We start from the raw sequence: 23,656 nt of genomic DNA, 5'->3' as shown, positions 1-23,656 counted from the left end.
TGAGAATCTATTCTCAGGTATGTTTTACATTTGATTTTTAACGTGCAACATAATTTTAAAATATAAATAAATCATATTAAATTATTTTATATTTTTCAACGAGTGTTATGAATATATTACAATTCTTCATTTTCATTCATATTTTTTGAGGTATCGTAAGAAAAGTTTGTGCAAATATTTGAGAAACGTTTTATTGATAAAACATTAGTGATAAGTGAACTTAACATTTTAATAGACAAATAATATTCAAAGAACACGAGTGAGAGTTGAACTTCATACCTTTATAGATAAGCAAATAGTGTTCAAAAAACACGAGTGGGAGATGGGTTTGATATTTTGATAGACAAACAAGTAGTGTATAGAGGAATACAAACGGTTTCAGAGTTAAACACTATGAACAACTAAATTTTTATAATATTTAAAAAATAGTATAATATTAAGTAATTGACTTGAAAAACAGTATGTACAGACAAGTGGTTTGACCAAATCTTTATAAAGAATGTTGTACTATCTTTTTTTTTCTCTATACTTTAATTGTTGCTTATCATTACATGATATCATGTCTATGGTATTATCTCTTACACAGGCTTAACAAGTTAATAAGAAACGAATTTGATTGTCCTTGTTCAGATTATCATTATCGTTATTAAAAACTTAATTGAAACCAATCTATTTCAAATTCCAAACCAAAACCAATTATACTTATTTTAGAACCAATTTCCACAATTAAAATGAGTTCGTATTATATTTAATATGATCCCAAAACAATGAAAACCCAAACCCACCAAAAATAAAAAGTTCAAAAGGAAACCAAGAAGAAAAGCCCAAGCCCGTTTACTGGTTTTCTCCAAGCAGCACCGTTTTGTCATTGCTGGGTCTTCCTTCCATTTTCACTTGAAGACTTCCAGAGAACGACAAACAGGGACAAAAGCAAAGGGAGGCAGAGCAGATCGCAGGGGCAAAAGAAGCATAGGAGAGACAGAAGTTCTGCCACAGAGAAGCGAAAGCAGGAAGGACGACGCGCGATCCTGTCTGTGACTGAAGCTGTTGGGTGACAAACAGACGAGCGAGAGCTGGCACGCGCGAGGAAGAAGACAGAGGAGACAAAGAAGAAAACGGGTAACGAAGGAGAAGAGGGGAGGCTATCTTAGGTGACGAAAAACAAGCAGCAGGTATTTTCCAAGGAAGGATTTGGGGTTTCTTAAGAAAACTTTAAAAAAGGGACGAGAGATTTTCAATATTTGAAAAAGGAGTCAGAGAGGGGAGTTAGGTTTCAGTGTAGAAAGGGCTTAATCAGTGAGATCTTTAGAGTTTTAGGAGTTCTGTTCTTGGGGATTTTCTTAGTCTTCTTTCCAATATTGAAAGAGAGCAGACTCTGGTGAGAGGGGAATATCAGAAATCCGAAGGGTAGGCTTCTGAAGCAGATCTTGGTCCTCACAGGTTCAACAAGGGTAGGAATCAACCCTGCACTAGATTACTTCAATTTCCCTCTGTTTTGGTCAAATGAAAAATCAAACGTCCTATCTGGTTCTATTTTGTTGTGAATGGCCGAATATCATGATGGTTTTGCGGATGATATTTTGATTTTTCTATGGTGTTGATTGTGTCTAGAATGAGATAGTTGTGAATGATGATGATGATGGTGGGTTTTTAGGCGTACTGTTTAGCAATATCTGAAGAATATCTTCTACAATAGGCTATTTCTGCTCAACTACCTGAAGAACGTTTACTGTATTTTTAGACATGAAAGTGTGCTAGTCCTTTTTTTTTTCTTTTTGAGTTTTGTTTTTCTTTTTTTCCTGTTGTGGCCTGGCAGTCCACATGAAGTTTACAATTAATTTATTGGAGAATGAAGTGGGATTCGGGACTAGCCTACTAGCTTTGTAATGAAATTTTAATGGTAAAATTAGAAAGGAAATGGAAAGAAAACAGAAGCTGGAGGAGATGAAATTGAGCCCTAAACTCCTTTTTGTAGTGTTAGCCGAAGATTGTTGGTGAGTTAGTGTTATATTTCTCGGTTAAGGATTGAGTTATCAGGCGATTAATAACAGGGGCTAACATCTTTATTTTTATTGCAAGAGCAACCTATTTTGTGAAAATATATTTCAATTCATTAAAGAGAGTTATTATCTTGGATCTCATTAGAGAGAGCTTCAATCTTGTAATCTAAAATAATATTTTAACTTGTTTTTATTAATAGCAAACATACCTCTTTATATAGTGATTACAATTCTTATTTACAAATTTTAATATAATTAGAAATTTAAATCTAATTAGAAATATTCTATTAAAATATTAAAAATCCTATATTATTTAGAAATTCAATATTAATGGAAAACCATATATTATTTAGAAATTTAATGCTAATTAGAATTTCATATTTACTAGTGAGAAATCTAATACTAATTACGATTCTATATTTATTTGAACTTCAACCTTCTATTTAGACCTTATAAATCCATCTATAGCAAATAGAGTGGGAGAAACCAAATGGATTAAGTTATTCACCTATCGTATTTATATAACTAAGTTCTATTTGAAAGATACAAGCAACTAGAATAATGTTAAATTTGGGTTTTATTTGTTTATGTTTTGAGTTTCAGAGAAGTTTATTTACATGTCTTTTACCAGCTTAATAATCATTGATAAGCTTGTTGCAATATCCAGTGAGTGATAGGACATAGGATCTTTATCTTTATGTTTTTTATCTTTATTTCCATTTTAAGTTTTTTTTTTCTTTACTGTTGGTATAAATGTAAGATAAATTTGTGTTTTCAAGTAGCTTTGAATTTTTGTTGCATATTAGTCTAGTAGTATCAGGCTTTTGGATCATTAGGATTTACCCCAGGGATAGAAGAAAGAGTCTGTAGAAGCAAGGAGAAGAGAAGAGAAGAGCCCAAGGAAATTCTACAAAAAAGGACCATTACGTCTTTAATTGAGACACATGGAATACGTCGTGGATCTTAAGTCTTAGGCAAGTTTAACCTGTAGGCCATTGACCTGATCTTCTAAATAACAAAGAATGACCTATAGAATTTGGGTGCTAGTTTCAAATAACGTCGTCCTGCTATGCTGGACTGGCTATAGGGCTGTAGTTTTAATAGCACTCAATCTCCTTTCTGGAATTGCCTCTTGGTTCTTTTGTTATCAGTAAAGTACTTGATGCAATTCTGTGGACCCATACGTTGTTCCTTGAGTATTCGATTCATTACCTGTCTCTCTTCTAGCCATTCTTCAATCTTAGCCACCTTGGTTTCTCTACCCTTGCTCTCGCTGACTAGTGGAGGGGGTTTCCTTGTAAGGCCATGAAAGGTGTCATTTTTAAGGTAGACTGATAGGAGATATTAGACCACCACTTTGCAAGCCCTAGCCATTTTAACCACGCCTTGGATTTGTTGTAAGTCATACATCTCAAATAACCTTCAATATATTGGTTGATCCTCTCTGTCTGTCCATTAGTCTGCAGATAGTAGGCTGAGCTGTAGTGGAGTTTGGTTCCCATCATCTTCATCAATTCTTGCCAAACTTACTTGTAAAGACCTTGTCCCTGTTAGTGACAATAGACCTTGACATCCCACGGCGTATGAAAACTTGGTCCAGAAAAACTCAAACAATTGTCTGAGTAGTAAAAGGATGTGACTAGGCCGAAAATGACTGTACTTGGTGAACTGGTCTATTACAACCAGGATGGTGTATTTGCATTCTAACTTGGGCAATTGCTCTATGAAATCCATCATTACATTAGTCCAAGCCTATTTTGGAACAGCAACCCTGGGTAAGCCACATTTTCTCCCTTGTGCTGTTGACATATCTCACATTTTCTTATCTATTGTTCTTCCTGTTGCTTCATCTTAGACAAGTAGAATTCTTGCTTTCACTTCTATAGGTGCCTCTTACTCCCGAATGCCCTCCTATAGGTGAATCTTGATGGTGTTCTAGCAGATGTTCCCTCAAGTATGTCTTCTCCCCTAGAAATAAGCCCTTATACCTCAGTACCCCTTGCTGATATATATATGGATCTTGGGAAGAAGGAAACAACATCAAGTCATGAAGGAGGTCTGAACCATTTTGTTCCCTTGGTATGATTGTTGAGGTTGCCATGCACAATCCCCTCCTTCATATGCCTCTCTTCTAGATAGGGTATTTGCAGCTTTGTTTTCACTCCCCTTCTTGTACACAATCTTGTAGTTGAACCCCATCAACTTCACAAGTCCCTTGACTTTCATGAAAGTCTGGATTCATTGCTCTAAGAGATGTTTAATGCTCTGCTAGTAGGTCTTGGTGATGAACTTGCTCCCTTTAAGATAATGCCTCCACTTGGTAACTGCCATGAGGATTGCTAGGAACTCTTTCTCATACACTGATAGGGCTTGGTTCTTGGAGCTCAAAGATTTACTCAAGAATCCTATCAGTCTCCTCACTTGTGGTCGAACCGCCCCTGTCCATGTGTTGCGTTTGCCTCCACCATAAGGTTTCTGGAAAACTGGGTAGGGCAATGATAAGGGCGCTAGTCATTGCAGTTTTGAGTTCCTGGAAAGTCTTCTTTGCTTGCTCATTCCACTGGAAGGCGTCCCTCTTGAGTAATTTTTTCAAGGGCTAACTGATGGTTCCATAGTTGTTGATAAATTTCCTGTAATATCCAATCAAGCCCAGAAATCACCTCAATCTCTTAACTGTGGTTGGTCTTGGCCAGGTGGTCATGGCTTTGATTTTTGAGGTTTTATTTTTGCACCTCTTCATGTGATGATGTGCCCCAAGTATTTAACTTGTTTTCTCCTAAAGCAGCACTTGGATTTACACACAAACAGCTTATGTTGTTTCAGCATTTGAAACACTTCTCATGGGATTAGAAAATTTGATTCATCAAGGATTGATATGTGGTTGGTCCACTAGTCAAGCCAAAAGGTGTGACTTTGAACTCGAAATGGCCGTGGTGTGCAAGGGAGGTTGTCTTGTGCATGTCTTTAGGGCTCATCCTGATCTGGTGATAGACTAATCTTAAGTCTATTTTGGAAAAGACTATGGTTCCATATAATTCGTCAAAGAGGTCATCAATCACCGGTATGAGAAGTTTATCTTCACTGTAATTGAAATTAGCTGCATGTAGTTGGCGCAAAACCTCCAAGAGCCATCCTTTTTTTTAACTAGGAGCACTGAGGGGCAAACAGGTTGTGGCTAGGTTGAGTGATGAAATTGTCAAGCATCTAGGTAATATGCTTCTCAATTTCTGTCTTTTAGAAATAAGTGTACCTGTAGGGTCTGATGTTTATTAGTGGTGCCCTTGGTATGAGAAGAAATCTTGCTCTCTTTCTGGTGGTAAGGAGTCGGTTTCCCCGATTCCTTTGTGCCTACTGATTGTAGGTAACAATAATTCCTTGTTATCATTGACCCCCTCCTGAGGCTTTCTAGTTGGGTTTGGTATTGAATGGGGTATGTTGTGCCTTCCCTTTCCTGTTGCTCCTTTAGGAGCCATCTTTCCAGCCCATTTCTTGACACATGCATCATTGATTCTCGACCTTTTACTTCTTTAATGGTCACTGTTTTCCTGTCCTTTGTTAAGATGATTTATGTCTTCTCAAATTCGAAGGACTATGTTGTGTCTCTTCATCTAGTCTGTTCCCAACATTATGTCATAACACCCTAGCTCCATCAGTCTAAAGGTCACCTTGAGTCATAGTTCTGCATTTTCCATTTCAAACAGAGGTTCGGTGTTGGCTGGTTAAGGCTTCCTCATTAGCCACCAATACCTTGAGTGTCGAGGCCTTGATCAGTCACACCCCACACTTCTCTAGCCACCTGGTGGTTGAGGAAGGTATGCGTGCTCCTGGTGTCCGCAAGAATAAGGGCAGGTTTGGTTTCTATCATACCCCAGACCTTGATTGTACTACCTCTTTTTGTCCTTCCAATGCATGAAGGAAATTTCTTCCATGGTTTCCTCTCTAGGGTTTTCCTTGGTTTCTTCATCTTCCCCTGACTCTTCTTACTTTTCTTTGGTTGCTTCCAACACTAGAAGCTGCTTATTCTTACACTGATATTACGGAAAGCTACATCTATAATAGGCATTGTTTTGCTTCTTATTTTTGGATGGCCTTGGTTTGTTTGAACCAGTAGTTTTGTGGTGAGCTTTACTTTGTAGGTTTTCAGCTATGACCAAGCAGCCTCCGGTACTGAATACCTGTGTGAATAAGGTGGTCAAAAATACCTTTTTGACGCCGCATGATTGCCTTGATGTGCTTAAGAGGGCTTGTTCATACCCAATATTGGGGATATGCGGTTTATATATGCTGATAATGGGCCGAAGTTCCTCATCCAGACCGCTAATAGAGCTGGAGATGAAGTAGGCTTCTTCCAGTGTCGGATTGATATTCAGCATCATGGACCTTAGATCTTCAATCTCTCTTTGTATTCTTGTAGAGATCTTTCTTGAGTGAGTTTGTTGAATTCACTAATGATGTTTGCCACTGAAGGTTCTCCAAATCTCCTGTATGGTATCTCTTCGAACATTTTCTAATCTCTTCCACCCACTTGCGCTTGCTACCCATGGTACCATGTGTTGGGCTTTTCTCCAAAGTATAAAATGGCGATCTCTACCTTTCGCTCCTTAGGCATTCTGTAAACCTGGAAATACTTGTAGCAGCACCTTAGCCATGCCTTCGGATTAGTTCTTTCATAGATGGGGATATCCACAATTGGTGTGTTCCTGCCTAGGTACTCGTAGGTGTTGGGATTTTGCCCCAAGGTGATCACAAACTCCTGGAGTAGGTAGGATGCCTCTCATTGAGGAGGGAATCAGAGAAGACTGTTCGGGACCAGAGAACTGTTTTAGGTATTGGATTGGTTGAGGGAACGGAGCCTGTCCAGTGTTTGTTGAAGGAGACTGCAGGGCTGGAGGTTGTGGTGCACTGGGGTTGTTTAGGTTCTAAGCTGTTTGAGTAGAGTTTTGAGTCGGTGATACAGAAGTATGGTTTTGGCCGAGAAGGAGTTTGGATAGTGTCTACCATCATCTTTGCATTGTAGAACTCGATTCTGCTATTCTCACGTCCATAGCCTAGTACATTTCTGTCATGAACACCTGTAAGTGCTGGTTGATGTTCCAGATGGTGTATTCCAACTGAGACACCTTTTGAGCGTCAGTCATGGTTGCCTTGCCTTCTCTTCGCCAGCTTAACAGTGGTACTAACAGGAGGCCAAGGGTCGTTCTGCTCTGATACCACGTTGTCACGTTCTAGGCACATTAGGGTTTAGCTGTGGGCCAGAAGAAAGAGTCAGTAGAAGAGAGGAGAGGAGAAAAGTGAGAGAGAGAGAACAGAAAAGAGGAGGCATTTGAGAAAACTGGCTAGATTTTTGTTGATTTTCCTAATATTCTGTATGCATATTGATAGCACCAATTACTGGCACCAGGACAGGCTATCATACAGCGACAACAATACACTGCCAGCTGTCTCTATGAATTGGCTTGAAAACTCCCAGCATAATTCCTACAGTAATATTCCTAGATTACACTGACCCTTTTCCCTTATTCTTAACATATATCCCCTTAAAGTGATTTTTAAATAGCTCCACCTTAGACAATAATGAGTTCTCTCTTTTAGCTTTTTAGTCTTTGGCATGAAAATATGAGAATCCAATAACTTCTTGTTAATGCTTGCTTGACTTTAATGCTCAATCCCAAAAATTCATAATAAATTTAAAAAAAATAGAAAAGAGAGAAACAAAAAAATAAAATACAAACATAGATAACTTTTTGATTGTTGATGGGATAATGTGAGCAATTACAAAGCGGATTTCTCCAAAAGAAGAATTATTAGAAGTCTATAAGAAGAATTGAGGCACAAAGAATAATTAAAGCTTTGTACTTATATTCACTTTTTTTTTTCTTTGGTTGTATTTTTAATTCCTCCAACCCATGTGGTTTGTAACTACAGACTCCAGATAGATAGATCACATACAAATAACACCTAATTATTTAGTTTTTACCACAGGGTAAGTTCATTATACTTTCTTACCTATACTATTTTTGACTTAGAAAATTTTTGAGCTTGGCCAGTATATATATTAGCTTCTGATCCCATTTCAGTAATTTTATTGGCAATTCCTATCAATGTCAATGAAATTAAATCTTTTTTTTTCACAGTCTTTACTGTCCCGGATCACATCGATTGTGCCAATGGGAGATCTTCTCAACATTCAGCCTTCAGAGCTTAAATTCCCATGTAAGTTTCTTTTCACTTATGAGTCTGCCGATAACTCTGGTTCTCTGAAAAAAAATTGTAGGGAAAGTGAAGGTTTGTGAGTCTATTAGATGCTTTGCCTGTGGCTACAGGAGGATCATATCAAACAAATCAGCATATTTATGTTGCAAGCTGCTCTATTCTATAAGAGTCTTGACTTACCAAAATTTTGTGTTTAGGAAGAATAGTAGGGGTAGAAATATCTATTATTTGGCGATTTGTTTTACTAGAGAAGTGTCGATAAATTTCATTACATCATTTTGGTTTTATCGATTGGAGCAATGGGTGTATAAATTTTATGCTTTTAAATCTACTAGTCTTCTTTTTGCATTTCTAGTTTGTTGATCAAAGTCTCCTGATTTTCACTTTTCCTTTATGATTTTTCTTTCTGGATTCTTTGGTTTGTGACGATAAAGTTGAATTGAGGAAGCAAAGCTCATGCTCTATGCAATTGTCCAACAAAACTGATAAATATGTTGCATTCAAGGTAAATTGCAAAAGTTATGGTTTAAATCATATTTCAAACTCTAGTACTAGTTGGATTCATTACAAATTAGAATTGATGCTTCAATCTTTCTTGAACAGGTTAAAACAACCAACCCTAAAAAGTACTGTGTTCGGCCCAATACTGGTATTGTTTTACCGGGAACCACATGTAATGTCACAGGTAAACTTCAGTACCCTTGATTAATGACAAAAAGTGGTTGAGAGAGTATTCCCTGAATTTGTATGTTTAATTTAACTTTGTATTGTTTTTTGATTGCATCTATAGATGTTTTTGATAATAATAGAACTTTTACTTTTTCATAAATCTCATTAATGACTTAGTTTTTACCATATATGGAATGATCCCATCAGTTACTATGCAAGCCCAAAAAGAGGCACCTCCTGATATGCAGTGCAAAGACAAGTTCCTTCTACAGAGTGTTGTTGCTCCAGATGGTACAGCTACAAAGGACATAACGGCTGACATGGTGGGGTGGTTTTGCCGTTATCATTATTTATTTTCTGTTTTAAGGTTTTATCTTGCTTGGGCTCAGACACATCACTATCCATTTGTAGTTTAACAAGGAGGACGGTAAGGTTGTGGAGGAGTTCAAATTGCGGGTCATTTATATTCCTGCTAATCCTCCCTCACCTGTCCCCGAAGGATCTGAAGAAGGCACATCTCCCAGGGCATCTGTGCTTGAAAATGGCAATCAAAGAGGTTCACTATTTGAAGATGTAAGCATTTGTTATATGCCTGCCATATTCATATTTTGTCTGAAACATAAAATAAACATTTCCACAATATATATATTTTGCTTCAAATAGGAAGGAAAATAAACTGTTGACGGATGTCTAGGCAATTTGTTTTTGTGCTTTTGCATGTTCATGTTATACATTCCTATCTTTCAGGTATCAAGATCTTTAGAGGAGCCCAAACAGAAGTCTACCAAGGTAAATTCTCTCTTCCCATCCCTCTGTTTAAGATTGTTGTGAAATTTTTGATAGTAGTCAAATATATTGGTATCTTCAGACTCTTGAGAGAAACCTGAAGTGCTTAATGTATTATCAATATAATGATTCCTGCAAAGTTTTCCCTGCTTTGCTCGATAATGCTTTTTGTGTTAACAAGCTTTTGTATGGACAAGATAGTTAGAAGCACTTATTTTGATTTTCTGCTCAAGTACTTTATTTTTAAGGAATATGACATGTTAAAGTTTGGAGATTTACAGAAAGTTCACCAGTTGTTAGTAAGGCCTATGTACTATAATTGTCTTGTAAAAAAGGAATGATAAGAACAAAGTTTTTTTTTTAATAAATGATAAGAACAAATAGTAAAATCATCAATTTCAATATATTTTTCTTTTTGATAGTTGCTATAAAGCAATTTGGTACCACCAAAATTTTAAAAAGTTAGACATTATTTAACTGTTTGGCAAAATATAGCATTATCTTTTTTGGGTTTGAAATATGAAATTTGAAGTTCTTGACACTGTTGGTGGTAACTATTTGACATGTCGAACCATAGATTTGATGCCCTTAAAGTTGATCTAAAGATTTTTCTCCTAAAAATCATAACCTTAATCTTTTTAAAACAGTGCTACAGGTTCCATTATTGGTCTGTATGCGCTGGATGGTGTCTTCTGATGCTAGTATTGAACCCTAAACTTGTATTTGTCCCAATTCTTCAATTTGGATGATTGTTGGGTCACAAGCTTTTATCTTATGTAACACTGTGTTATGTTCTATATTATCTTGGAAATTTGTATCTTACTCTGTATGTAATTGCTTAAACCACCCCCCCCCCCCCACAAAGAAAAAAAGAAACAAATTAAGGTTAATTTGCCTACTTAGGAATTTGGGACAAAAACTTAACAAATAAAAAGTCTTAAGTAGCACATTAAATTTCTGATTAATATCACAACCAGAAAAATTGCAAAAATCCTCAAAATTTTTTATTGAATGACTGAAGCCTGTGAGAAAAATGAGGTTAAAAAGGTATTTATAGTGCTTCTAAATATTCCTTATATAGGATTCGTCTAAGAAATAGTAGTACTAATAGGATTAAATAATACTACTATTATAAATGGAAACTAGATTCTGAAGAGAATAAGACTATAAAGTTATTAAAAGTAAAACAATTGACTACTAAATAGTACAATAGTTTTATATTTTAGAAGAATTATAATTTCTAAGCAGATAGTTTTAATATAATCAAGGAGTTGAGGACTTAAAAGGGACAGTACTAAATTTACTAGAAACACTGTAATATAAAATTTGAATTGTCTTCCCAGTGTGTTGCGGGGAAGGAATTTGCTGCTTCGTTTGGAGGATGGTATAGGATGGTCTTTAAAGTTACAAATTGCTTCATGTCTTTGTCTACGAGAGAAATATGTCCTACCTCAGCTGTTTTGATCTCATCTTGCATCCCATTTGTTCAAATGTATTGGCTTTGAATGGACTTGAGTGGCTGCCAACTCAAAATGCAGTGTAGACAAAATGTGCATGCTAAAGGTTTCTGTTTCCAAGTAGACAATGCAGTTGGTGGGAGTTTATTTTGAAGACTGCAACAGATGACACTTTAATATGACCATTATTAAACATGAGTTGTTCTCTAGACTGTTGATTGTCCTCTTGAGAAGGTGAAATTTGTTACCTGAAGGGACTTTCATGACTTAATGATGTGATTTTTTTATAATGTTTTCATTTTCCATAAATCAAAATTTCATGTTTAGTTTACCTTCTCTTTGTCAGGTATGGTCTATGATTTCCAGGCTTACTGAAGAGAAAACTTCTGCCATTGAGCAAAATCAAAAGCTACGTGAGGAACTGGTACAATTCATATTTCTTCCTTTTGAAGTGGTTATGTTTATGCATTGACTGTGTCATGATTCTTGAACTTTCAATTAACATTGAGCCTTTAATCGTCTTATCCTGCATATGTACTAGCATTGAAGCCTTGCTGCAGCTGCATGTGATTAATTATTTTTTTTTAAAAGGACATGTAATTAATTTATTTCAGAAGGAAAATAATTCGTTTTCAGTTGCTTTTATAATGTGGTGGATTATCACTAGGTATGGGCCTATTTGTCGGAGTCTTTATAGTCTATGATTAGGAGCACAAGTTTTCCCCATGCCCCCAAATCCCTTCTTTTATACAACTCTTTGTTAGCAAATTCTAACCTTCTAAGGTAAATACTAATGCATGACCTAGAAACCAAGCATATTGTAGACTAAGGTGTCATGCAGGTGACATTGGAGTTAGATGTGTCCTTGGATTAAATTGAATTTTGATTTTGATATTGATTGTGCTTTTGACTATAATATGATGCATTTCCTAGTAACTTATGGGCTTCTGCTTTTCCAGTTGATGCCTAGTATATATATGTGGCCCCATTAATGTTTGTTTCTGGTGATGGTATGTACATCTTTTGGTTAACAGGAGCTAATGAGAAAAGGAATAAGCAAAAGTCGTGCTGGTGGTTTCTCTTTGTTATTTGTGGCACTGATCGGTCTCCTTGGTGTTCTGATTGGCTATTTGATGAAGAGAACATAGCTTATTCTGTCAAAAGAATTTATTATCGATTTAATTGGTTTTCGCGGGGTTAGCATTTGGAATATCCGAAATTTTTATGATATTTTTAGGACCTTACCTTTTTTAGTGTGTAAAAATTTGTACTCCTCACTGTATAAGGAAATTTCAATCGATTGATTTGTCCTAGTTTGCACAAGTGGCTTTCCAAAGTTGAATTGAGTGGGTGATTGGAAGGAGATTCGAACTTCTGTAAGCTTTAAGGATAGTGAAATTTTACTTGCTGTGGTGCATGGATTGTTTCATATTACCGAGCACGAGCTAATTGTTGCCGGAATTTACATTTTGGTCCTAAAATTCAGATGGTATGATTTTGTTTTGGGGATTCAAGATATGATGATTTGTAACAGTTCTGATGATAATTTCGAACAGTGAATTACATAATTTGTATATTCTACTAAGAGTTTGACTCAAATTTTAGCATTTATATGTATAGAACATATGAATCTATGAACTGTCTTATGATTCTCATGCTTTTTGTGTGGAATATAATGTAAACTGAATGGAAGATAAGCTATGTTTAGTATATTTATAGTTTGAAAGAGTAAAAATCCCGTAACTCTGGCTTTAAAGCGATCCACCACTATCGATCTGAGTAGAAATAATTAATCTAAAATTTGATCCGATTATATATGTAATATATGTTTTAATTTGAATTAAAAATTACAAAAATAAACTCTAACCAGGGCATCTACGACAAAATTCCTCTCTTTTTCTGTCTTTGACGCATCTGCTTCCAGTCTCCACGCAGAGTCTTCCTCTTTCTCTTGCATAGTCATTTAATGTGTGTGAGTCTTCCCCGAGAGTCCGATCAAGTTTCATCAGAAGTTCGGGTAGGCAAAAAGTAGGGGGGAAAACTGTTTAAGTAGATTAAAAAATATGCAGTGTATATTCCAGATCCTGCAAATTAAGTTAGAGTTTGTATAAGATTTTCACTTTCTCCTAACTAATTAAACTATGAGTACATTTTTAAATGAAGTTCAATTATTTTTTCCAAACATAACAATTAGAATTAAACATTTACGAGAAGTTGAATAAACTAATGTACAATAAGATTATATATACCAGATAAACTGACGCTACACATTAGCCACAAATTATATAATGTACTGTCTAGAGCATATATACACGGACAAAGAATTGTATATGAATCACATGCTTGTTGATAGACAAATATCTTACCTATGCCAAGCTAACCATACATTGGCTACAATAATTTACTCTCCTATCTTATCATATACATATATATATATATATATATTATAGATTATAATATTAGAATCACTAGAAAAATTATACATGCCAAATTAAGTCTATAAATTCATGCATGAATAGTACTGTGATTGAGAGACAACCAATTACAGTTAGTAATGGCATTAATTAGTTCTTCAAAGGCAACAACTATATTTCTAATGCTTAATGTCTTATTTTTCACGTGTTTAGTGCCGCAAGTATCCGTTACGTCCTCGGCAGAGCCCTTGGTTGCCTCCCTCGACCCTAAGGAAACGGGAAGGTGCTCTAAAGATACCCTTGAGTTTGGGGTTTGCGGGAGCTGGTTGGGACTGGTTCATGAGGTTGTTGGGACCAAACCCAGTGACGAATGTTGTAGATTGATTGCAGGTGTGGCAGATCTTGAAGCAGCAGTCTGTTTATGCACTGCCATTAAGGCTAATGTGTTGGGAGTTATCAACCTCAAAATACCTGTTGCCCTTACTTTGCTTGTCAATGCATGTGGTAAGAAGGTTCCGCAAGGATTTTTATGTTCTTAAAACTCAGTAATCTCTCTCTTAATTACTTTCTATCCTTTACCCCTCCTACCCATATCCCCAAAGTAAATGGATAGTAATCCTGACTTCTATGTATAATTATGACTTGATTTATTACTTAAGTTAGTAGACTAATTAGTTCCAATGTATTCATAAATTTTGAAAGATTTTTAACAAGTGGTAGATAATAATTAAGTACTACATATTGATTACGTGACTATAAAATAATAATAAAAAATAATTTAACTAGTTCTATTTGAAAAAAAAGTAAGTAAAAAAGGAGGTTTTTACTTACATGGAAAAAAAGCTACGTTGAAATTAGGCATATTTCAATTTAACGTTCCGTAATTAAATGTTTTTTTCTTTAAGATTTTATATATATATATATATATTGTAACTCACTATCTCATAATTTAGATGTTAGTAAAATATATTCTCTCTATTAACAATTAAAAGAAATTATTACAGATTTTATATATATATATATATATTATAACTCACTATCTCATAATTTAGATGTTAGTAAAATATATTCTCTCTATTAACAATTAAAAGAAATTATTACACGGCCACTTCTTAGCCACACTTGGTCACTCTCTAGCCATATACGTGACAACCTGAACTTAAAGAATATGATAGTTTAATACAAAATCCATCTAGTTTAAGGTCTCTACTAATACTAACTTTTAGTTTTAGGGAGAACCTTCATAATTTTGTAATTATTTAGATTTTATCGCTCAAAATTCAAGGGATGCGGATTCACTAAACACACTATTTCATTGCAATATCAAAAAACAGTGATTTCTACCTCCTAAGGAGGCGTAAGAAAAGGTAAATCTTGGGTTTTACCCACTATCTTTATTGTATTGTAAGAGACGAGAGTAAACATAAGCCTTAGTGCTCTGTCACAATGATTAATAGAAACTTGAAAATTGTTATCTACTGTGTTATTTGAAAATAAGACTCTTGGAGATGTGATTGGGGTTGTAAATCAAAGCTGGCCATGATTTTCGCACATACCTGAATCTGGTTTAAGACTTGGCGGGCAATTTCTGCAATATTTGAGTGACTAAATCTTGTGATAAATAAGTAGACATATTTGGTTAAAAAATACGAAATTATGTTAAGGCCTTTATATAATAATGAAATTAAGCAAAATTTGATGATACATGAAAAATTTAAAAATAAAAAATATGTACCAAATAATATTCCATGTAGAAAGATTTACTTCCCATTTATTTTACTTTTTCTTTTTGCAAAGGGAAATATATAAATTACTTGGAAAACAAAGCGAAAGAAACAAGGGCAAAATGGAAATGGTAAGCAAAGTAACATTGCCGAATCCAATCCCAATAGAATAGGAAATAAGAAGGGGAGAAGATGGCAACATATGCATGATTTCAGAAGAGTTTAATGATAATAACTAATATTAAAAAATAATGATTAAGTATTAATACATATTAGTTACCTCTTTTTAAATAAATAAAAAATATGGCAAGAAATGTTACTATCATTTTTCAGTATGCTTGCCAATCGTGCAGCTAATTACAAAGAAATCGATATGAAATGAAAAAAAATGCCCATCATGCATGAGGAAGAAATGTCGGTTCTATTTGAACTTATTTAGTGTTTGGACCTACGCACATGAGATGGTCGAATCATCCAAAGTGAATGTCCTAATAGGTAATACTTATTACTATGTTAAACTAATATTTTTTGAAGGCCAACTATTTTCCTGGTTTGTTCACTTTTTATTAAGTGAAAGAACCACCTTAACATAATATTGTATGTGGTGATACGCCAAAGACATCTTTCATACTCTCTCACCTTTCTCTGTAGATAAATTAACTCTAAGGCAACTAGCATTTCAGTAGTGAGTTTTGGGTAAATTGTATAAAATTACAAACATCTACAATATTCATTATAAATAGACATGACAATTTGTAAGTTAATAAAATAAAATTTTTTTTTGTAAAAAAGTATGATTCTTAATAAATATATAAGAGAGAAAAAAATTATTTATGTTCATTAAAAATTATTTATATTTATTTTTTAATAAAGCAGATAACATTCAAAAAAAATATTATCATTCTCTCTCTCACATTAAGTTAAACCCTAAGCAGACTTAAATGTTGGAGACGTGAACATTCCCTAAAACTCTAATAGCATTTGAAAAAAAAAAAAAACATCAACAATTGTTCCATGTAAACAGAAAAACAAATATTTTATCATATTGTTTTTACATGAAAATTAGTTCTAATATTTTCTAACAGTAGTATCATAGTCTAATTGATTACATATGTTCCTGCAATAATTATGCTCTAATCTGCATTAAATTTGTAAACTTTTTTTTATAGATAATCCAAAAGACATGTTTTTATATATATATATATATTTTTTTTATTTTCCAAGAATATGAAAATAAAAACACAGCATGAGTGGCGCATTTATCTTCCTCCTAAATGTAAATATTGAGATGACTGAAAATATGCAAGCATTTGCAGTGGTTGTGGTTGCCGATAATAAAATTGGGTATTTTAGTTCCCACAGAGGCGTTTAATAAAAAAAAAAAATTGGAATTTTAGCCGTTGGTGAAAACTGAAAAAAAAAAAAAGAGAGAGTTGTGTGCGCTTAAGAAAAAGAGGATGATGTACTGTGAGGTGCGTAAAAAAAACAAAAAAAAAAAAAACAGTGTGCGTGTAGTGTATGCATGAAGGAAGAAAAAAATTAGGAGAGAGAAAAATATTAAAGATATACATGTATGTATATATATATATATTACTAAAAAAAAATTATGAGGATGATGCAGTGTATATGCCAGGAGAAAAAAAAAGTAAGAATGCACTGTGTGTGCGTGAAAGAAGAAGAACAAACAGAGGGAAGAGAAAGGAGATAAAGATATATATGGACATATATATATATATATATGCAATATATATAGACATGCATATGGCCAGGAGAAAAAAAAAAGTAAGAATGCACTGTGTGTGCGTGAAAGAAGAATGAGAAACATAGGGGAGAGAAAGGAGATAAAGATATATATATGCTATATTTTATTAATATATATGCCATTTCCTGAAAAGAAAAAAAATGAGCTTTTTTTTTAATTCTTTATTTTATTATTATTATTTTCTTCTTTTCTCTCTCATCCTCATGATGATGATGATGATTTCATTAATTTTGTTCTTTTTTTAAGAAGGAAAAAGAAAAAATTAAATGTTGAGATTGAAAATTGAATTCAAAGACCTCCCATTTTTAAAATAAATGCTCTAACCAATTGAGTTATGAAATAAATGTAAATATATATGTGTTTGAGCAAATTTATTGATTGGTATTACGTGTATTTTAATTACATTCCATATATACATATTATTTTATTTATTTGAATAGTATATTAATATTTTGTTATGTTATTTTTATCACTCTACTGATATATATTAATTAATTTATTTATTAAAATTGAAATAACTACATATATATATATGTGATTTTTTTATGCTAATTAGTTTGACAAAATTAAAAGGTTAAATGAATATATTTTATTTATTTATTTTGTTACGATAATTAAATTATAATATTTCTAATTTGTATCATATGTGATAATTATAAATCTAACAAAATTTTTGAGCATGTGATATAAATAGTAAAATTTTAATAATTTAATTATGAAAAATCCTGTCTAATATCTATTTTTTTATATACTTCTAAAAATGATAATTAAGAACTTGATTATTAATTTGTCCATCAACGAGAAGTTGGATAACAAATTATTATATATGACATAAGAAAATTTAATATTTTCTTAATGAGCGCGAGGTTTTGAAAATTTTGACTACTATTGTACTTAAGCCAAAAAATATCGGTAGTGATCGGTACAATGATGATTTGGCTGCATACTAGAATGTCCAAGAAAAATCGTTTTATGCGCTATACTATGTTGTATTGGATGCATAGCAATCTCATTGGAGAGTTTGAGAGTTGTTCCATGGCTAAGGATATGTGGGACAAGTTTAAGGTCACTTATGGCCAGACATCCGCTACAAAGCTCCGTGCCTTAGATTTAAAATGAATGAAATATGAAATGAATCCAAAGTATAGTATAGCTAAACACTTACGTTTTATGAGTGCTATGCTTCGTGACCTTAAGCCTGGAGGGCGTGACATAAGAGATCATGAACAGGTTCTGAATGTGATTCGTTCACTTCTAGATGAAGCTGAATGTTGAAAAAATTTTAAACTTCTGATGGTTCATAGTGAACATATTAATACTTCATATGAAATTGCTAAGCACATTGAGATAGAAGTTGAGCGTCGAAAGATGCTAAATCTTTCCAATGTGGCACTTGTTGCCCATGGGGTCAGACCCAAGAAAAACAAGCCTAATCATGCCAAGCAATTTAAGAAAGCTCAACACTCCTTTCAAGCCAATGGACCTAAAAGTGGTGTGGCCAAACAACATAAGGCTAAAGGCCATAAAAAGAAAAATGTAGCGCGTATGAAGTGTTATAACTGCGATAACAAGGATCACTTCGCTCGTGATTGTTATGAGCCGAAGAAGGTACCTTTCTCTATTTTACCTCTTTATTTATTTATTTGTTCCCATGCATTAGTTGTTAATTCTTTTCCTAATTGGATTGTAGACATGGGAGCAAGCAAACATGTAGTTCAAGATCAAGCTGGATTCGTGGACTACCATCGTATCTCGGTGGGTTCGCAAACTATTGTATTAGGCAACGATAGCGAAGAAGATGTCCTTGAAATCGGAACATATCAGCTCAAGCTATGTGGAGAAAATATTTTACTCCTTTATGATACCCTCCCTCTATGCACCCAAAGTGCAATATTGTTTACTTTCAGTTATTTCCTTATTGAGATTGAGTTTCTCTTTTAACTTTAAGTCTGGTACTTTAGACATTTTATGTCATGGCGATGTATTTGGTCATACATCTTTAAAAAACAATTTCTTTATTCTTGACTGGGAATATAATATATATAATAATTTTATACTTGCTTATATTTCTCACTTTGATTGTGATTTTTAATCTGTTACGTGACATGCTAGACTTGACAATATTGGCCAAGACCGAATGAGTATACTGGCTAAAGAAGGTCTTTTAGAACAGTTTACTAAGATTTAAGTTATGCTTAGCCGGTAAAGTGAGTAATAAATTTTGGTAAGGCTTCAAGGGGGCGTCAAGTCATTTAAAATAAATCAATTATGATATTTGCAGGCCTTTAAATATCAAAGCACGTCATGGTGCCATATACTTTCTCACTTTTATAGATAAACTATTTACGATATGGATATGTGTATCTAATTTTTCACCACTATGAAGTTTTAGATATGTTCAAACATTTTGTAGCGGAAGTAAAAAACCAAATAGATCAAAAAGTAAAGACCTTCGAACCGATCGTGGTCATGAATATCTTTTTATATGTTCAAAGAATATTGTGAAAAAAAAGGTATACATAGGAAACTTATAATTCCTCATACTCCGCAATAAAATAATATTGCAAAGCAAAAGAATCATACATTACTAAACATGGTTAGATCGATGATGGCACATGCTAACCTCTCTAATAATTTTTGGGGAGATGTATTACTTACGGCAACCTACATCCTTAATCGTGTACCAAATAAAAGTGTATTTGTCACTCCATGAGTTATGAAATGACAATAAACACATTTTGGATCATTTACGTCCTTGGGGGTCGACAGACCATGTGCATAACTCAACCCACAAGTACGGAAGACTAGGTTCAAGAGTAACTAAAATGGTGTTCATTAGATATTTCAAACATTCAAAAGGATATGTAATGTTTGGAGAACACCCGAATAGTGACATGACTGAAATAAACTCCTGTAATGTTGATTTTCTCGAGGATGAGTTCCCTAGCATTGGTGAAGTAAAAGAAAATCTCGAATTGTATGAGTTACAAGAGGACATGCAACTATCTATTGGTAAGAGGGAGATATTGAGAACCTACCAACTCACCAATAGATAGTTGCATGTCCTCTTGTAACTCATACAGTTCGAGATTCTCAGAACCTACCAACTCACCAAGGATAGTGATATTCCACCAAATGAAAGAGATAGTGAGAATGATCCTACTATTTTAAATGATGAAAACTTACTTACAAATGATAATCTACCAAAAAATAGGGTTAGTCCTCAAGATCCGAGTTTGGAGCATGAGCTTAATTTTCAAGTTCCAAATCCCATACTAAGGGACAGTAAGAGAGATTTATCATCTAGTTAGACATGTGATGAAAGTCCTAGAATCCGAATGAGTGAACGTGGAAAAATTTTCCGACGATATTTTCAAATCGAATGAGAAATTTTCTTATACAGTCCTTTAGAAATTGAGGAACCCACCTCCTTTAAGGAGACTGTGAATTCACCAAATAATAAAGAGTGGATTGAGGTCATGAGGGATGAGATGGACTCAATGACGAGAAATAAGGTTTGGGAACTAGTTGATCTCCCGTTTCAACGTAAATCAATTGGAAACAAGTGAGTTTTCAAGACAAAACGTAGAGCGGATGGATTAATTAAAAAGTTTAAGGCACGACTAATGGCGAAATATTTTACTCAAATTGAGGATATAGACTATTAAGAGACTTTTTCTCCTGTGGTGAGATTTGCCTCTACTCGCCTCCTTCGAGCCCTAGTTACCCATTTGGATTTGAAGTTATTTCAAATTGATGTTAAAATTGCTTTCCTCAATGGTATGCTTAAGGAAGAAATATATATAAATCAACCTATTGGGTTTGTCTCAAAAGGTCAAGAAAACAAAGTTTGTCATTTAAAAGATCCATATATGGTCTCAAGCAGTGTTCTAGACAATGGTATTTCAAATTCCATGAAATCATTACTTCATTTGGCTTGTCCATGGTAGATGAAGACCATTGTGTGTATGTTAAGAAAACAACGAGAGAGATTATATTTCTCTCCTTATACGTTGATGATATACTACTAGCTGAAAACAATATGGAGATGATCAATGCCATTAAACAGTGGTTGTCCTCTATTTTTGAAATGAAAGACAAGGGTGAAGCCAGGTTTGTCCTTGGTGTGGCAATAATGAGAGACCGTCCCAAGAAGCTTTTAGGACTGTGCCAAGAAACATATATTAAAAAAGTCTTAGAATGATTTCGGATGCATTACTCCAAACCCGTTGACACTCCTATTGAGAAGGATTTAGTCTTAAGTCTTAATCAGTGCCCAAAGACAGATGAAGAGAAAAAGAAAATAAGCAACGTTCCTCATGCTAGTGCAATAGGCCATTTGATGTATGTCATGTTGTGTACACGGTTGGACATTTGTTTTGCGGTTGGTTTGGTAAGTCGTTATCAAAGCAACTCTGGACCTGCTCATTGGCAAGCAGTCAAGAGAATCTTGTGCTACCTTCGTGGTACAAGTGACTTAATCTTCTGTTATCAAATAGGGGACTTAAGGTTGAAAGAATATTCAGATACAGACTGGAGTGGCGATTAGAATGAGTTTAAGTCGACCTCGAGATATGTTTTTGCCCTTAGTGGAGATGTCATATCTTGGTGTAGTAGAAAGCAAAACTACATTGCTTTATCTACAATGGAAGCAGAGTATGTTGCTAGTTGTCTTACTGTATAAGAGACGATTTGGTTGAGAAGCTTTCTACAGGATCTCAACATCATCCCTAAAGTTGATGAACCTGTAGAAATGCATTATGACAATACTGCTGCTATCCAATATGCTCGAGATCGAAAATTCTATAGGAAAATCAAATATATTAAGAGGTGTTATCATTTCGTTCAAAGCATCATCAAAAAAGAAGTTACTATTAAATATCCACTAGCAAAATGGTTGCTGATACTTTGACTAAGCCTATACCTAAAGATGCTTTTCAGGGTCATGTGAAGAGTCTAGGTTTGTGTAGGCTTTAATTTTCAAGTGGGATTTGATACATAATGGACATATGTTTTTATGTATTGATCATTCATAAAATAAAAGTTGTTATTTTCTTATGAAATGTTTATGAACATAATTGCATAATTAGACACGTAATGATATTATTAAACTTTATGATTGATTTTATCACACGGGTGATCTCCCGAACGCTTGAGTAACGAGTAGGATAAAATTAAATCATATTGGTGATAAATGTAACACCAAAATTTATTATTTTTATATTTTTTAATTTATTTTAGAATTTTAGTTTAATTTTTTAATATTTAATTTATAAGATTTTAATTTAATTTAATTTAATTTAATGAAAATAAAAATAATAATAATGATAAAATAGGGTAAAATTATTTTTGGAATTTAATTGAAATTGGTTTTGGGAAAAAGATGTGAAAATTTAGATTCTGGGGATTTTTTGAAAAGAAAATCGAAAACCGGGGGTCAAAATACAATTTAAAAAAGTTGTGTCACGTCAGCAGCCCAGTCAGCAACCTCGACAAACCAGAACACGCCGCATGGCAAGGAGGCTGATGCGGGAGACCACGCAAATGGAGCCACGTGAGTGATCTGCGTGCACGCGATCGAACGGCCCAGATCTCACGCGCACGGACGACCCAGATCTCACGCGCACGGACGACCCAGATCTCACGCGTGCGGACGGCCCAGATTGAATCACGCACGAACGGCCCAGATCGCATCGCGATGGACGGTCCAGATTTATTTCTATTTTAATCGCGATGGACGGCTCAGATTAAACCGTAATGGATGGCTAAGATTAAAAGGGGAAGGTTATAAATAACCTCACCCACACCCGACCCCAAACCCTAGCCGCCAGTGCCCTCGCAGGAGAAGAAGAACCAGTCGCCAGAGGAGCCGGCCGCCGCCACCCGCCACCGCCCCAGAGGGTTTTTCGACCGCCAAACGAGGTAAATGTTTTCCTCTTGGCTCGTTTTTCGAAGCTGAATCCGGCTGTGGCCAAATAGGAGCCAAACCACCAGCCAATCGGCCGGAAAACGCCGCCGAAGTCCAACGGTGCCGCTGCGGCTTCCTTCGATTTTTGCCTCTGATGAGGCCCTTTCCGATTCCCGTTTGATGCAATTTTTACACCATTGTGATCACCGTCCTTTTCTCTACAGGTTGACCAGAGCAAAATATCAAACCACGACTCGCGCCGGAGAAGCTACCGCACCTGAGAGCTCCGCCGCCGGTAAGTTTCGATTTTTCGTAATTTTTTGGCTCACCGAGGGCCATAGGGTTGCTTTATCGCAGGAACCAATGCAAGTTTGGCCGAATTCAGCTGAAAACGGCCAACCCGAGGCTGATCGCCGCTGCGGGCGGCGGTGCCGTCGCCGGAGCACGACGGAGCTGCCGTGCCAAAATTTTGATATTGGCCAAAAAGGGGCCCTGGGTCTAATTTTGGATTTTTTGGGACACGTGCAGGTACCAGTAGTGCGTTTCAGTTTTTCGCAAAAAATTCAAGGAATTTAGGGACAGCCCGTAGGCACATTGTATAGCCGATTTCAGATCCCGAAACAAGTAAGGATCTCTCACCCTATTTCCTATCACGGTATTAAAGTTTAATAAATGATAAACAATATTTTATGAATTAATAGATATGTATAATTAATTAAGGTT

General features: G+C 34.8%; 2 protein-coding genes across 4 annotated transcripts; both read left to right on the top strand.

Moving 5' to 3' along the window:
- The first annotated feature begins 870 nt into the window (after positions 1–870).
- On the top strand, positions 871–12,778 carry LOC110815185 (Plant VAMP (vesicle-associated membrane protein) family protein). Of its 3 annotated transcripts, none has more exons than XM_022042851.2 (9): positions 874–1,451; positions 8,135–8,213; positions 8,648–8,718; positions 8,817–8,898; positions 9,090–9,205; positions 9,294–9,455; positions 9,630–9,671; positions 11,472–11,549; positions 12,160–12,778. In XM_022042851.2, the coding sequence occupies exons 2-9, from the start codon at positions 8,168–8,170 to the stop codon at positions 12,271–12,273; spliced, it is 711 nt and encodes a 236-aa protein (XP_021898543.1). In that variant the 5' UTR covers positions 874–1,451; positions 8,135–8,167; the 3' UTR covers positions 12,274–12,778. The 3 variants fall into 3 exon arrangements, with proteins under 3 accessions (XP_088076430.1, XP_021898543.1, XP_021898542.1); XM_022042850.2 differs by having other exon boundaries at positions 875–1,172; XM_088220304.1 differs by lacking the exons at positions 11,472–11,549; positions 12,160–12,778 and adding an exon at positions 11,012–11,242 and having other exon boundaries at positions 871–1,172.
- A 711-nt stretch (positions 12,779–13,489) lies between these two features.
- On the top strand, positions 13,490–14,210 carry LOC110815254 (Bifunctional inhibitor/lipid-transfer protein/seed storage 2S albumin superfamily protein). Its single transcript, XM_022042946.2, has one exon. The coding sequence runs from the start codon at positions 13,680–13,682 to the stop codon at positions 14,076–14,078; it is 399 nt and encodes a 132-aa protein (XP_021898638.1). The 5' UTR covers positions 13,490–13,679; the 3' UTR covers positions 14,079–14,210.
- The last annotated feature ends 9,446 nt before the right edge of the window (positions 14,211–23,656 follow it).

The sequence above is a fragment of the Carica papaya genome, chromosome 5 (genome assembly GCF_054855325.1).
Source record: "Carica papaya isolate Zhongbai chromosome 5, ASM5485532v1, whole genome shotgun sequence".
NCBI lineage: Eukaryota > Viridiplantae > Streptophyta > Magnoliopsida > Brassicales > Caricaceae > Carica > Carica papaya.
This window is presented reverse-complemented; position numbering and strand designations above follow the sequence as displayed.